The sequence below is a fragment of the Abrus precatorius genome, unplaced genomic scaffold, assembly GCF_003935025.1.
Source record: "Abrus precatorius isolate BTA unplaced genomic scaffold, Abrus_2018 Scaffold11, whole genome shotgun sequence".
Classification (NCBI taxonomy): Eukaryota; Viridiplantae; Streptophyta; class Magnoliopsida; order Fabales; family Fabaceae; genus Abrus; species Abrus precatorius.
Window position 1 is genome coordinate 27,937,863 of NW_020874303.1, and position 14,604 is coordinate 27,952,466.

At 30.7% G+C, this 14,604-nt stretch overlaps 3 protein-coding genes across 4 annotated transcripts; 2 read left to right on the plus strand and 1 right to left on the minus strand.

The window, feature by feature from the left end:
* The first annotated feature begins 169 nt into the window (after positions 1-169).
* Positions 170-1,983, plus strand: LOC113855436 (pentatricopeptide repeat-containing protein At1g07590, mitochondrial). Its single transcript, XM_027487079.1, has 2 exons — positions 170-492; positions 635-1,983. Exons 1-2 carry the CDS (start codon positions 211-213, stop codon positions 1,883-1,885), a joined length of 1,533 nt encoding a protein of 510 aa, XP_027342880.1. The 5' UTR covers positions 170-210; the 3' UTR covers positions 1,886-1,983.
* Positions 1,984-2,864: 881 nt separating this feature from the next.
* Positions 2,865-4,763, minus strand: LOC113855148 (outer envelope pore protein 16, chloroplastic). Its single transcript, XM_027486650.1, has 6 exons — positions 4,571-4,763; positions 4,428-4,479; positions 4,120-4,151; positions 3,776-3,809; positions 3,603-3,670; positions 2,865-3,156 (listed from the first exon to the last, which is right to left on the minus strand). The coding sequence occupies exons 1-6, from the start codon at positions 4,682-4,684 to the stop codon at positions 3,016-3,018; spliced, it is 441 nt and encodes a 146-aa protein (XP_027342451.1). The 5' UTR covers positions 4,685-4,763; the 3' UTR covers positions 2,865-3,015.
* Positions 4,764-6,167: 1,404 nt separating this feature from the next.
* On the plus strand, positions 6,168-9,647 carry LOC113853669 (triosephosphate isomerase, cytosolic). 2 transcript variants are annotated; one of them, XM_027484176.1, is made up of 9 exons: positions 6,168-6,325; positions 6,749-6,824; positions 7,369-7,492; positions 7,717-7,801; positions 7,937-8,069; positions 8,292-8,386; positions 8,619-8,697; positions 9,040-9,122; positions 9,208-9,647. In XM_027484176.1, exons 1-9 carry the CDS (start codon positions 6,287-6,289, stop codon positions 9,253-9,255), a joined length of 762 nt encoding a protein of 253 aa, XP_027339977.1. In that variant the 5' UTR covers positions 6,168-6,286; the 3' UTR covers positions 9,256-9,647. The 2 variants fall into 2 exon arrangements, with proteins under 2 accessions (XP_027339977.1, XP_027339978.1); XM_027484177.1 differs by lacking the exons at positions 6,168-6,325; positions 6,749-6,824 and adding an exon at positions 6,878-6,989.
* Positions 9,648-14,604: the final 4,957 nt, after the last annotated feature.

The window sequence follows — 14,604 nt, forward strand, 5'->3', positions numbered from 1 at the left end:
ATATATATATTTTACGAGAGATAATTTTCTTAAATTTTAAAATACTTACCATATGATAAAACTAATTCTCTTCACAATTTTTCTTTTCATATTTAAAATTCAAACACTTGAAAGAAATTAGACTTGTAGCATGGATAATATAATTGAAGTTTGAAGTTTGAGCTATGTGGGATTTGGGGTTGCGAGAGAAGGGGAAAGACAAGCACAAGCATGAGAAGGGTGACAGGCATTCTCGTACGACAGAGGTTCGTTCAGGCAATGCGTCGAACACCTTGTGTCTTCGAAACCCATCTTAGTTTGAAACAGTTGAGCACCCAATCAACACAAAACCAAGATTCCCTGTCTCGGAGAATCGAGCGTCTCCCCAAAGGAGAATCGGTCGGGTCTGCTTTCCGCAGTTGGATGAGAGATGGCTTCCCCGTTCACGGTGGTGACATCTTTCACGCCATTAACCGTCTGAGAAAGCTCAACATGAACAAGCGCGCCCTTGAGGTCAGTTATATATATATATTTATCTGTTTCTGTTTGTTATCCCTGAATTTGAATATTTACTACAAAGACATTCATTTTTTAAGTTAAAGGCAACTTAGATTTATTGAACATGGTGAAGAATGAAAAGTGTATTGATTGATAGGTGATGGAATGGGTGATTAGGGAGAAACCCTATAGACCTAGGGAACTGGATTACTCTTATCTTGTGGAATTCACAACTAAGCTTCATGGGATTTCACATGGCGAGAAGCTCTTTTCTCACATTCCTTGTGAGTTTCAGAATGAGTTGCTTTACAACAATCTAGTGATTGCATGCTTGGATAAAGGTGTTATAAGGCTTTCACTTGAGTACATGAAAAAAATGAGGGAATTGGGTTTGCCCATTTCCCACTTGGTTTTCAACCGCCTCATAATTCTGCATTCTGCGCCGAGTTGCAAGAAGATGATACCCAAGTTGCTCACCCAAATGAAGGCTGATAAAGTCACCCCACATGTGTCCACCTACAATATTTTGATGAAAATAGAGGCCAATGAACATAATCTTGAGAATTTGGTGAAGGTATTCAGTCGTATGAAGGATGCTCAGGTTGAACCAAACGAAATATCTTACTGCATTTTAGCTATTGCTCATGCAGTGGCCAGATTATATGCTGCAACTGAATCATATGTCGAATCTGTGGAGAAGTCTATTACAGGGAATAATTGGTCAACATTGGATGTTCTGCTTATGTTGTATGGATATCTGGGGAACCAAAAGGAGCTCGAAAGAGTTTGGACCATGATTCGAGAACTTCCCTTTGTTAGATCTAAAAGTTACTTGTTAGCCATTGAAGCATTTGGTAGAATCGGACAGCTAAATCGAGCTGAAGAACTTTGGTTAGAAATGAAATCAACAAAAGGATTGAAATCTGTAAAGCAATTCAATTCAATGATGTCTGTATATTGCAAACATGGATTTGTTGACAAAGCAGCTAGACTGTACAAAAATATGAAGACAAATGGGTGCAAACCAAATGCCATAACTTATCGTCAGCTTGCTCTGGGCTGCTTTAAATCTGGTATGGCAGAGAAAGCTTTGAAGACATTAGACTTGGGCTTGCGTTTGAAAATTAGCAAGAGGGTTAGGAATTCAACTCCATGGTTGGAGACCACTCTTTCAATTGTTGAGATTTTAGCTGAAAAAGGCGATGTAGGAAATGTTGAGAGATTATTTGAAGAATTTCATAAAGCTAAGTATTGTAGGTATACCTTTGTATATAACACCTTAATTAAGGCTTATGTAAAAGCTAAGATTTATGATCCAAATCTTTTGAAAAGGATGATTCTTGGGGGAGCTAGACCAGATGCTGAAACTTACAGTCTCTTGAAAATTGATGAACAGTTTCGAACCTGATTTTGATTGATCATTTTTCACTAGTTATATGTATCTTGTTGTCTTCCCATTTACTAAATATGTATCGATTGCGGAACAAGAGCCAATAAGATGGAAGAAATATTAAAATAACATCTACCATTGTTCGTGAAAGCTCCTTGTGTTTTCGTTTTACAACTGACTTTAAAGACGATTAGAGAATAATGTTACCGAGCCATTGTTTTATTATTGTTCATCTATGTTCCATCGTTTCACACCATTCATTTGTTTGATAATGGAACCGCTTTGGATGTTGTTAACAACCCAAGAGTAGATGTGAGTGATTGATGAGGATTTTGTTTAACATTCCAATCATATCAAGAAAAAAAAAAAAATCTCCAAGATGATGATTGAACGAGCTTTTCAGGATATAAACACATTTGGTTAAAAACAGCCTAACTTGATTTTGTTTAAAAGTAAAATCATGTTTGACTCGATTGAACATGCATTTGACGTCTTCAAATGCCGTTTCAAACACTTCATAGAGGGACAGTCCTGTGAAAGGTAATTTTTGCCGTGTTAGTATTGGAACAGCATCCACAATTGAAAGACACTCCACTCGTAGAGGGACAGCTATCAGATAATGTGATTTAATGTGTGCGCGCGTGCATTCATTAATTAACTCCAAAACGAGTGGCCCTCAAAGAATAGGTCCGGGTTCTATAAAGAGGCAAGTCTAATGTATAAGTTCTCTGTGTTTTATGTTTTAATACATGTTACTCCCTCCTTTTTTCTTTCTATAAGTTTAAAGTTTTATATAAAAATTAAGAAAATGATTAACATTCTAAATTTCATTAAAAAATGATTACTTAACTTTCTATTATACCGTTCATTTATATTAATGAACATCGCATTATACCAAAACTCCAAGACTAGATTGAAATGAACATGTTATTGACAAAATTGCAACAGAGCTACTATAATGCAGACAACCGATGACCAAAGAATTGATCTAATAATAGATTAAACATAAAGCTAAATAAAAAGCATATTTTAGAAGTAAATGCATCAATATCTATATCGAACAAGTAGAGATGATTAAAATAGAGACCGAGTGTGCAATCCCCTTTCAAAACACGCAAGAAAACCAGTAAGGCATTCATTTTCATTGTTCAGGTAAGGTAATTTATGAATTCTGCAGCAGTAGCAATTGCTGCCCCTGTAATGGCATCTATTGCAATCTTGTCCTTCTTGTTGTTGCCGGCCGCAGATACCAGAGCCCCAGTTACTGCACCCCCAATCATGGCATTCTTCTGCAATACATCCAAATCCGAGGAAGAAAAAAGGACTTAGCTAAGAATTCAAGAGGAAAACTAAATTACATTTAACAATACAAAGCACGGTGTGCCATAAAAATCAAAGTTAATATAAGTTTGGCTACCAATTTTCACAAATTCATTTTTGTCTTAATGATTACATCAAGTTCTAGATACGACAACTCGAGTGTACAATTTAAATTTCCAGCCACTCAAGCTACTATTAGACTCATTTAGAGCCAAACACGATGCTTGTCAACAACAGCTTGAAATTTGTTATCAGATGCATGCCATAATATTGAAGACAAGTCCAGAAACAAGTGTAATCTCTAGCATGAGATATAAAATCTTAGCAATTCTATTTAAATAGTGAAATTAGACGTTGTAGGAAATTCTGGTGGTTGGACAAATGGTAAGTCCAACTACCCTGTGGAGAGAATTACCCAATCCCTGGTGCCACGGATCCTCTCTACTCCATATTCCATTCCAACGTACACGCCAGCTATAGTTCCTATAAGCATAAAAAAAAGGTACGTGAAATGGAGCTGCTGCATTTAATACATATATGTGTGTATGTGTGCGCGCGCGACATTACATCATCCAACAAAAGCCTTACCCCAGTATGCACCTTCTTTACACATCTTCTTCAACTGCAACAAGACGATATCTCATGAGAAAGGAATCAAGAACAGCATACTCAACCCAATGTCAATTGAATAATAGGATTCTCGCATGCCCTTTTGGGAGCCACCCTAGTTATCATTTTTCAAAAGGACGGAGCCTCTCAGGAAAAGAAGCATTATATTGAAAGCAAGATTGCAAGGTTAAGGAGAAGATAAACTAATTGTTAGTTGAGTTAAAAAGGTAAGCACTAAGCATCATGGATAGTTAAAAATTGGCAACAAACAGTGAAATTGGACTAGAGAAAACTACAATTGAGAACGTAAATTGCGAACTTACCGTTTTCTCAAAATCATGACTTGAAATGTTTCCTGGAAGAGACATGTTGAGTTAGTCAATGGATGAAAATAATAATGCAAAAGAAAACAAGGGGGAACATTGAACCAATAACACACAAGCAAGGCAAAACACGATATTGCAATAGCACCTAACGATAGGAATTAAAATTGAAAACAAGGAAAAAAATAAAATATAATAAAGTGAAAAAAATTTACTAATAATCAAAGCTTACATCTTTAGCCTCCGTAAGAAAAGGGAAATATTAAATACATAATGGGGGGGGGGGGGGTGAAATTGTGAGAAAATACCCTTTTGGAGAATATGATATGTATCTTCAGCAGCAGCGCGCGTGGCAGCGACCTGGAAATGGAAAATAACGAAGAATGATTGAATGGGATGGTATAAGAAAATATAAAAGAGAGAGAGAGAGAGAAAGGAATGGGGAAATTACGGTTCCGATCTTCAAGAAACCATCGACGGTGAGGTTGAGAAATGGATTTCCCATGTCAATGGCTACATCCACTTTGGGAGAAGATAGCGATCCTGAGAGTCTGCTCCAAGGCATCTTCTTTCTGCTTAGTGCTTAGATTGGATTATGAGTTCGTTTTATTTGTTAGTTTGCATTGGGAAAGCCACAGATAGAAACTGAGTGTGGATCGTCCAACTGTCACTTTATTGGCTCATTCTGAGATAGCTTCCATCTCCTGTCATTCTAACTCCATCGTTCATTTTCTGCCTTTTTATTTTTAGACACAATAATTATTCTTTTTTACTGTAAGCTATGTGACTTTGCACAAAAAATTAAAAAGATACGTGACTTTAATTTAAGTTTTTTTTAAATACTATTGTTCAAATTTCACTAGTTTTAATTTTATTTTAAAAAATACAACTTTCTGACATGTTATATCAAATTGAACATATTTTTTACATAGACTAAGATTTAAGATGATCAATCTTTGTTTCATTTGTTATTATTAAATTTTAAGATATCACATCAGTAAAACAATATATCTTCGTTTAAATAATTTATTTGCATGGCTTTTGTTAAAATTTTAAAGTGTTTTGAACTTACTTTTACTTAATAAAATGATATATTTCTAATAATAATAAATATTTTATTTTTAAAAAAATCTATAAATTTACTTAAATTAATGGGAAAATGGTAATTGATTTGTTAAATTTACTGGTTACTTGCAAAATATTAAATATACTTTATAAAATAGTTTTTTTTAACGTCTCTTTATTTAAAAAATTAAATCTAATAATGAAACACGCCCATTATGATTTGAGATACTGCAATTCCTTCCTCTTGGACAAACGTCACCTTCTTAGACACTTGCCCAAAATAAAAACATCGTTGTATCTGAATTTGGGTGAGCAACATAATTTACTGTCACTGTTTCTTAAGTCAAAGATTGAAATTTACAAGAGCCACATAAAAAAAAGGTACAATGTTATTGTATGTGCATCTCAACTGTGGATTGTGGATAGTAGGGACCCGGCAATCATCGATTATAGCCATGTCTTAAATTCTTATCTCTTACATCTAAAATCCCCCAACTCCACCACACCAGAGATGCGTCACCACATTAATATAATTTCTCTTTTTTATTTTAATTAGATTATTTATGGAATCAGTCAACGTGCGTAAAATTATTCGGAAGGTACATGACCATCATTTTAAAAAAACGAAAGTGTTTCAATTTAATTTTTTGGGCGTATTTGATCATGCATTTTCCATATGCATTGGCATAAGCTTAATCCCCAAAATTGAAATTAATTTATGATGGGTGATTGGTTTATACTAGAGTAAATCAAGACTATTTTTTCACTTATTAATAATTTTATTTTATAAATCTTATTATACGATTGAAAAAGTATCATTTAATTTAATTATATTGTATATTATTATTTAATTTTTACAAGAGAAATAATTAAAGTAATTGACAATGATAGTTTAAATTTATCTAAGTATTAAACTAACCTTTAAAACCATTTTATTTTTGAGAAAAATAAAGAAAGAAAAAGAAAAAGCCCTAAAGCATATTCCGCCTATCCGCACTATAAAGGGCAATGGGGCTGTGTCGAAGGTTACTCGCAGTTGTATTGTGGAACAAGGGTTTGTTTCCTTTCAGTTTCTCGTTCGAATCGAAAGCAAAACAAAAACATGGGCAGAAAATTCTTCGTCGGTGGCAACTGGAAATGCGTATGTTTCAATCGCCTTTTCACTGTCTTCTCCATTTATCTTTTTTGTCTCTGAGTGAAGTTGTTTGAATCTCGATGAATGAAATCTATACAATTATTCGTTGTCAACGTCGATCACGATTTTAAATTATAAGGCTGAGCTCTGTAACCATCTTGAGAATTTAGAACCTTCTTAACGTTCAGATCGGATCGGTTAATTTGTGTTTGTGAATCACTTAATGCATGCTACCCTATTTTCCGATCTAAGAACTAAGTAGCTGTAGTGAATGATCTTGAAATTCTTTGTGCTGATGATGTCATTTCTCGTTACCTGATTTTACTTTTCTCATTTTTATTTCATGGATCTGTTCTTATTACTCCTGTTATAGAAGCAATTAAATCAGATCAACTCGTGTTCTTATGCTTCAAATTGACTTTGTTGCAGAATGGAACCACTGAGGAGGTGAAAAAGATTGTTACTACTTTGAATGAAGCTAAAGTCCCTGGAGAAGATGTTGTGGGTGAGTCTTAGTGAGCTTCTGATGAGTTTTTCTCTTTTTGGGCAAAACGCCTCATTCTTACCATATCCGTGGCTATGGTTTATCTGGCTAAGCAAATTTCATTGTTAATATGGGCCATTCCTTTCGGGTTGAGAATTCAAAGTACGAAACTACAATTACTAAAAGGTTCTAATTCTGTTTGTTTTAATTGAGAACCACTTACTTATGTGGCAACAAATCCCTTTTTAGTTGTTAAGGAGGCAAATTCTTTTGCAATATATATTTTGCATGTGGACGTTAAAAAAACTCTATTTGGGCCATAATTTTTTAACAAAATATTTGTTTTTTAAATCTTTTGGGCCATAACTTTTTATCCATTTTTTTTCAATATGTTTTTGGGCCATAATTTTAAACCAAATATTGAGTTGCTGGCAAACTCTATTCGTATAATCCATTGCTAGTATCTTTCTTCAATTATCAAATAAGTTCATCCGATTTTTATTGTTATTCATAATGATGTTTCCGATGTTGACATATGCTGATGAACTTGTTTTTCGTTTTTCAGAAGTTGTTGTGAGCCCTCCCTTTGTGTTCCTTCCCTTTGTAAAAGGTTTGCTGCGTCCTGACTTCCATGTGTCAGCCCAAAACTGTTGGGTTCGCAAAGGTGGTGCTTATACCGGAGAGGTTAGGTATGTTGTCTGTTTTATCTTCGATTTATTTCACTTCGGTTCTTTGCATTTTGTTTTTATTGCCAAATGCATATGGGTTTTGACCTTCCCATGTTCAGTTGAACAATTTAACAAACGGTCTAGTTCTCTCTTGAGCCTATTTTTGTATCAGTGGTTTATTAGTTGTGAGGCACATATTGTCACAGCCACATAATAACCGTGTGTTATCTCTTTTATATTAACAGTGCTGAAATGCTTGTAAATTTGGGAATTCCTTGGGTTATTATTGGTCACTCTGAGCGAAGGCAGCTTTTAAAGGAATCAAATGAGGTACAAAGTGCTCACTTGTCTCTAGTTTATGATTTTAAACTTTTCCTCTACGGTGGTTTATTATAATTTCTACTTTTGTGAAGTTGCTTGTAATAACAAAAGTTTAACATTTACTAACTGCCCACTGTCTATCAGTTTGTTGGAGATAAAGTTGCATATGCACTTTCACAAGGTCTGAAAGTTATTGCATGCATTGGGGAGACTCTTGAACAGCGTGAAGCTGGTACAACAATGACTGTTGTTGCTGAACAAACAAAAGCAATTGCAGGTACTTTTGTTTTCTACATTTATACAGGTTTTAATGTTCTGCATTTTCATTAACTCCTATTTTTATTTTTCTGTAAGATGTTTTCACAAATATTGTATGGAAAATCTTTGCAGTTCGGGTTAAAAAATTGTTGACTATTCCAATTGCATTAACAGCTACTCTTTATTTTATAACTTGTTATTTTGTTTTTAACCTATTCACTGACCTTTATTCTATCTGCAGATAAAATATCAAATTGGGATAATGTTGTTTTGGCCTATGAACCAGTTTGGGCCATTGGAACAGGAAAGGTTGCAACTCCTGCCCAGGCTCAAGAGGTAGGCTTGCCTATATTTGGCTGATAATGTTTTTGTTTTAGTGAAAATTTAATTGCCTCCATACCTTTTTTAATTTTTTAAAATTTCATTTTTCACATATTGTCTAGATTTGTGTAGCTTTATGTGACACTTTTTTGTTCTTTGCTCTGTTGCCCAATTAGATTTTTGACATGTTATTTTTTCCATCTGAGTGCCCTAATCTTGGCAATATTTGTTTGGTATATTGGCCTAGGTCCATGCTGATCTGAGGAAATGGATTCATGGCAATGTGAGTGCTGGAGTTGCCTCATCTGTAAGAATTATCTATGGAGGTAATCACTAATACACTTTACCCTGTATCATTTGTCTATCATATGAAGTTACTTATAAGTCAAAGAATAAACATGGTGTCACCGGTGTGAGTGTAATGACACTAGAGAAAGGTAAGGTGAACCCAAGCACAAACACTTTTTTTATTTACTTGAGTTTGGTCCATAATAGATTGTTCTAATATTCTATTGGTAATTTTGTATTACTATTACAATATTCAAGGTGAATTGTGTAAAATTGTCTGTTAAACTTGTCCTTGGAAAAGGGTTTCCAATTGGTGTATCAAAATTGTTTGTTATTACATTTTAGTAATTTCTCAACTAACGAACATATATTAACTATAGGTTCTGTAAATGGAGGAAACTGCAAAGAATTGGCAGCACAGCCCGATGTTGATGGGTTTTTGGTCGGTGGTGCTTCCTTGAAGGTGAATTTTCTCTCCATTATTTTGTTTGTGTTGGTTTCTTACTTTGCACTTGCGCAACTGACTCTTTATACTTATCTTTAATTAGCCGGAATTCATCGACATCATAAATTCAGCCACTGTGAAGAAGAATTGAAACTCGGGAGTTAGGAACTGATATGCTGCCTTTCAAGCTGCTTCGGAAATTGCTGTGTTCGGGTTTTGGTTCTGTGCTTTGTGGCCAATGTTTGGAACTTGTGTTACTGTTTAGTACTCTGAATAAAAATGACTTCCTTTTGTCTCATCCGTAGGCGATCAAGTGGATTTTGGTTAAATTTCTAAATGAAAAAGTAGTGTAACTACCGTAACATTTGGTGGGTAAATAACGTTGAACGCCTGATTGACTGTACTTTTGTTGTCAATTTCCTTACTTGCTGTAGTTGAAGCACGCGTCTCAGAGACCGTGTGTAGCTTCTGTGAATTTGGATCTCCTAAAGGGATATATGCTAATATTCTCAACTGAACTTTGATATCAGCCAGTTTAATAAATATTTGTATTTCAGCGGGTGGCTAATTTGGGCAGAGCCTAAAATGTACTGTGGTTACTGTGCTGTAGGCAATGCTTGAATATTTAATTAGAAGAAAAATTGGATGGAATTAGAATTACATTACACAGAATGAAATAGTATTAAATGGAATGGAATTGGCCTATTATTGTTTGATTTCGTTTTATATTTCTTAAATTGAGAAAAAAATACCGGCATTAAATAAAATGTAAGTTCATTATACTCTCTTAATTTAAACAATGACTATTAATTTTATTGCTTTATTCTATTTCTTTAATTGAAAAATGTCATAATCATATTAATCAAAGATTTATTCTTAACCTGTGTGCCAGGAAAAGGTTATAGGAGAGATTGCAATTTTTTTTTTATGTTTTTGAATGGTTATGTAACTTTTATTAGTTTTTTACTCTTAATTGTTTGTGTTTAGTTATGAGATTAAGATTTGTTTTTTTTATTTATTTATTTTCCACATAAAGATATACTTCCATATATATGAAACGTATTAAGTGATTATAGATATATATAAATGAGTGGAATGGATAAATATTGACCATTAAATTATAAATTTGAATTTCATATAGATGTGACTTAAGTTGTATATTCTATTACGACGAAAATAACCTTGTATGAGATAGGAGAGGGAGCGGGATAGTATTGTTACTATTGTTCAATTTTAAGCAAGGGTTGTATTATTTTTCTCTTCATGTTGAAAAAGGAAAATAAAATGAATTGAGTCCTATCATGTAATTACAGTGCGTGTTTTGTTCTAATTATTTTAAATAGAATTTTTATTGATTTAAAATAATTCTTTTAAAAATTAACTCTAGATAAACATGTTGTTGATAAATGTAAAATTATTAAGAAGAACGTTTAAAAGAATTATTACAAAGATCTGGAATTGTTCTTTTCTTTTCCATTTCCTCCCTCTTTTCCAAAGCCTCGACTGGAACGTAAGGAAAGGCTTTTATATATATATATATGGATCAAGAGCTCTTCGCATGTTTGTTGTTTTATATTTTCCCATATATTTGATTTGTAAGTAAAATAAAGGTTACATGGATGAATTTTTCGAAAGAAAAAAGATATTGTTATACAAACTTTTTAATGCTTTTTATAGAAGTTGAACTTTACTTAATGTTTGAATGTTAAATATAAAAATTTTAGTAATATTTATAAAAAAAGTTGTCTAAGACAAAATATATTATCTTTTAGTATTGATAGAACGAAAAACTATTTATAGATATTAGGCACATTGCTAAATAATTTGTGCATACATTCTAACACTATGCATAAGGATGAGAATAAGTTAGGCCTAAAGTTAAATAGGTTTGGTTTATTACATAAAATTAGAACTTAAACATAGATTTATAACTTGACATAGACTAAAGTTTTAGGTTTGACTTGAAATTTTTAAAATTCTGACTTGACTAAATAGTTTATTTAGTAATTTATCTAATAAGCTAGTAATTAATAAGCTAGCAAGTCGAAAGGTCTATTATTAGTAAAATAACATATGATGAGTAATTATATTTTAAATATTATGTTTAGTAAAAAATATATATACATAAATGACTTCACAAATATCATATATAATAGAACCATATTCAATAGCTCAATAAAATTTTATATTTCAAATAATCTAAAAAGTAACATGTTTATATTATGTAATATCAAGTTAACAATTAAGATATTTGTTATGAAAAAAAAATTAAAAGTGAGATTAGAATGTAAAACCTAACAAACAATTGCCAAATGTAACTTTTATTTTTGGTTTATGTAGTCATGGATTTAAAGAATTATCTTAGTGTTAAGAATTTGAAAAATATTTGAATTAAAAAAATTAGAATAAGAATTAGGAATGAATGAATTTTAATAAAAAAATTGAGATATTTAAAAAAACAGACAAAATTTTAATTGATAGTTTTTTTTTTATTATAATTTTTTGTTATATTAAATACTAAATTATGTTTTATATATATTAATATGTATAAAATTTTAATTAATAATTTTTTTTACAGTAAGTTTTAATTGATACTCTAATAGTATAATTATAATTATTATATTATTAAAGTATAAATACTAAATTATATTTTACATTATATATTATATATATAAAATTTTTAGATAATTATATTTATATTAAATTATTATAAATAATAAATAAATATAAATTATAAAATAATATAATTATTTAATTAAGTCAGTTTAATAGATTTAAAAGATTGTTTTTTATAAAACTTAAGCCTAACCTTTTTATTTAAATAGATATTTTTAAAAGAAGCTTAACTTTTTTAATAAATAAATTTAACTAAATTAAACTTTAAATAAGCTGAACCATAGATTCTCAACGGTTTCCATTCCTAACTTTGTAGTATAAAAAATAATCAACTAATATCATTAAGATACTTATTAAAAAAGTCAATTAACTGTACACCCATTCAAAAGTAATTAATTAATGCTTTGCCAAGGACAAAAGTCGTTTGTCGTAGATCATTATGGCCCACAAAACACACATTAGGGCCGGCTTAAAGGTTAGGCTTCCAAAAAATTATTTTACTTATTAATTGTATTTTTTAAAATCAAAATAATAATAATTTAATAAATAATACTAGTCTAATATGAATAAATACATACATTTTGTTAGAAAATATTTTTATTCTATGATCTGACTCTTATAATTATTTATTAAAAAATAGTGATTAAAATTATAATTAAATGTATGCATGTGCATAATAAATTATATAATTATAAAATCTTAAATTGAATTTTTTCAGTGATTGAATATAGCCTTACATTTTATTTCTTAGGAACACGTGATTTCTAATCTTTTTAACTTTTCCAAAGAAAAAAAATCAAGAAAGTCTAATATTATGGGTGCATTTTGGTAAACATTGAATAGTTTAATCAAACACGTATTCAGTGACATATTATCACATAAAATTTAATTATAAAATAATTTCAAATTAAGTCAAAAGATAATTTATTTTTAAGTTACACTGAAAATAAATACTGAAATTGGCTAAAACAAGTTCAACAAAATTATAAGTCATTTTTATAAAAAATAAAATAAAATAAAACATTCTTTCGAACGCTCCATAAATAAATTAAGTTTATTAACGATAAACTTAATTATCTTTTCAATAAACAAGTTTATATTCTTTTTTAAATAATAGATAATTTTACTTTTTAAAAACTTTCAAACTTTCTTTTATGACAAAAACAAAAAAAACAAAAAAACTCTATTTTTCACTTCTTTTGAGGTTCAATAATTTAGTACACATGTCTTACTGTCTAAACTTTACTTAATAAAGTACAAATAATGTTTTCTTTTCATTATTTAAATTTCTAAAAATTAGTACTATACATGTTATTATTGTTATTATTATATATACACACAAAAAATAAGAAAATGTTCTGTAGAAGATTTTTAATTTACAGTTTATTCTTAGTGTTAAAATGCAATGATAAATCTCATTTAGAATCATGTAAAGAAATATATATATATATATTTATAAACCATCTTTACATAAAAAATTCAATTCTCGTTCATAATAATACGATAACCTTCATACAAAACATATCTTTTTACATAATCATATATATCTTACTTATTCTGTGATTCTTTTTATTTACAAATTAGATTAAATTAATTTTTTAATAAATTTGTTTACTTTTTTAATGTTACATTTCTTTAACCAAAATTCATTTCTGTACATATCTAAAAAAACGTTAAAAACTATATAAACATAATTTTAATATGAAACTATAGTTAATAGCATTAAAATATACACAAAAGAATAAATGTATAAATGTGAATACTAAGACATAAATGAATTTCAATAATTGTTCTTCAGAGTATACGATGGATTATGGATGTTCCCAAACCATGCAGCGAATGATGAAAAGGAAGAGTGATCACTGATCACGCAAAGCAATGGCTACACCAAAGTCCATTTTTCACGACAAAGTGTAATTCAATATTGTTATCATATCCATCTGCCCCTTCACTTTTTTTTGTACTTTGCCCTTCCATGTCACGGGCTTGTCTTGTTTTCTATAAAAAAGTTCTTTATTTTTTCTGAAAAATATTTGATGTATTATTAAAATAGTTGCAGCTTCTTTTCTGCATAATTAAAATAGTTGTTTTCGACCACATATTTATGTGGGAAATGCTTGAAAAAAATAGATCTTGAAGTTGACTCGACTGAAACATAAGGGTCACATTCTAATTCTACTTGTGGCTCCTCTATTTGTTCATTCATTATGTTGCTTCTCCATGAAACACATCCAATGTGTGGCCTCTGTTTTTCTGTGTACATACATCTCAATTCCTTACTGCATGATATCATATCTGGCAACATGTGAATGCTTGAAATTATGTGTGTTCACATTAGTCTTTAAAACTTTCAAAAGATTAAAATATCACTATATTGATCCTTAAGAAAAGTTAGAATGAGAAAAACAAATTATTTCAAGGGTTGTTTTGATAATATAGTTAAACAAAATTACCAATTTGAATGTTATAAAGGTCTATCTCTTAATTTGGTATATCACATTTCAGAAAATCTTTTTGTGAAAAAGTAAAACAAAAATGAATTGCTAGCTTTAATCGGGGCAATACGAAACAGTTCAACATGAAAACTGGCAGGTTTTCACAAGAAAATTGTGGAACATGCAATTGAATAGTTCTTCTCTTCCTTTTTCTGAGAAACAAAATTCTTGTCATGTGGTTTTCCCTTACAAAACATTTGCCTCTCAGTATTTAAGATGAGTTCCTATACATACGCATGAATGTTGGTAATTAAGTATTGCATGATAAAAGTTAGACATCTATATGAATTGCTTGATGTGTTCTATCGTAGGTTCGAAAACGGAAAAGGTGGATCTGGCCACATTTAAATTTTGCTTCTACCAAACGCCTACGATTAAAAATATTAATT

Bases quoted from the DNA above. Each gene is read 5' to 3' on its own strand.
- LOC113855436 (XM_027487079.1), top strand. From the start codon at position 211: ATGAGAAGGGTGACAGGCATTCTCGTACGACAGAGGTTCGTTCAGGCA. The intron at 493-634 runs GTCAGTTATATA...ATTGATTGATAG, and splicing joins TGAACAAGCGCGCCCTTGAG to GTGATGGAATGGGTGATTAG.
- LOC113855148 (XM_027486650.1), bottom strand. From the start codon at position 4,684: ATGCCTTGGAGCAGACTCTCAGGATCGCTATCTTCTCCCAAAGTGGAT. The intron at 3,671-3,775 runs GTAAGGCTTTTG...TTATGCTTATAG, and splicing joins TAAAGAAGGTGCATACTGGG to GAACTATAGCTGGCGTGTAC. The intron at 3,157-3,602 runs GTAATTCTCTCC...GATGTATTGCAG, and splicing joins TCCGTGGCACCAGGGATTGG to AAGAATGCCATGATTGGGGG.
- LOC113853669 (XM_027484176.1), top strand. From the start codon at position 6,287: ATGGGCAGAAAATTCTTCGTCGGTGGCAACTGGAAATGC. The intron at 6,326-6,748 runs GTATGTTTCAAT...ACTTTGTTGCAG, and splicing joins TCGGTGGCAACTGGAAATGC to AATGGAACCACTGAGGAGGT. The intron at 7,802-7,936 runs GTACAAAGTGCT...ACTGTCTATCAG, and splicing joins TTTTAAAGGAATCAAATGAG to TTTGTTGGAGATAAAGTTGC.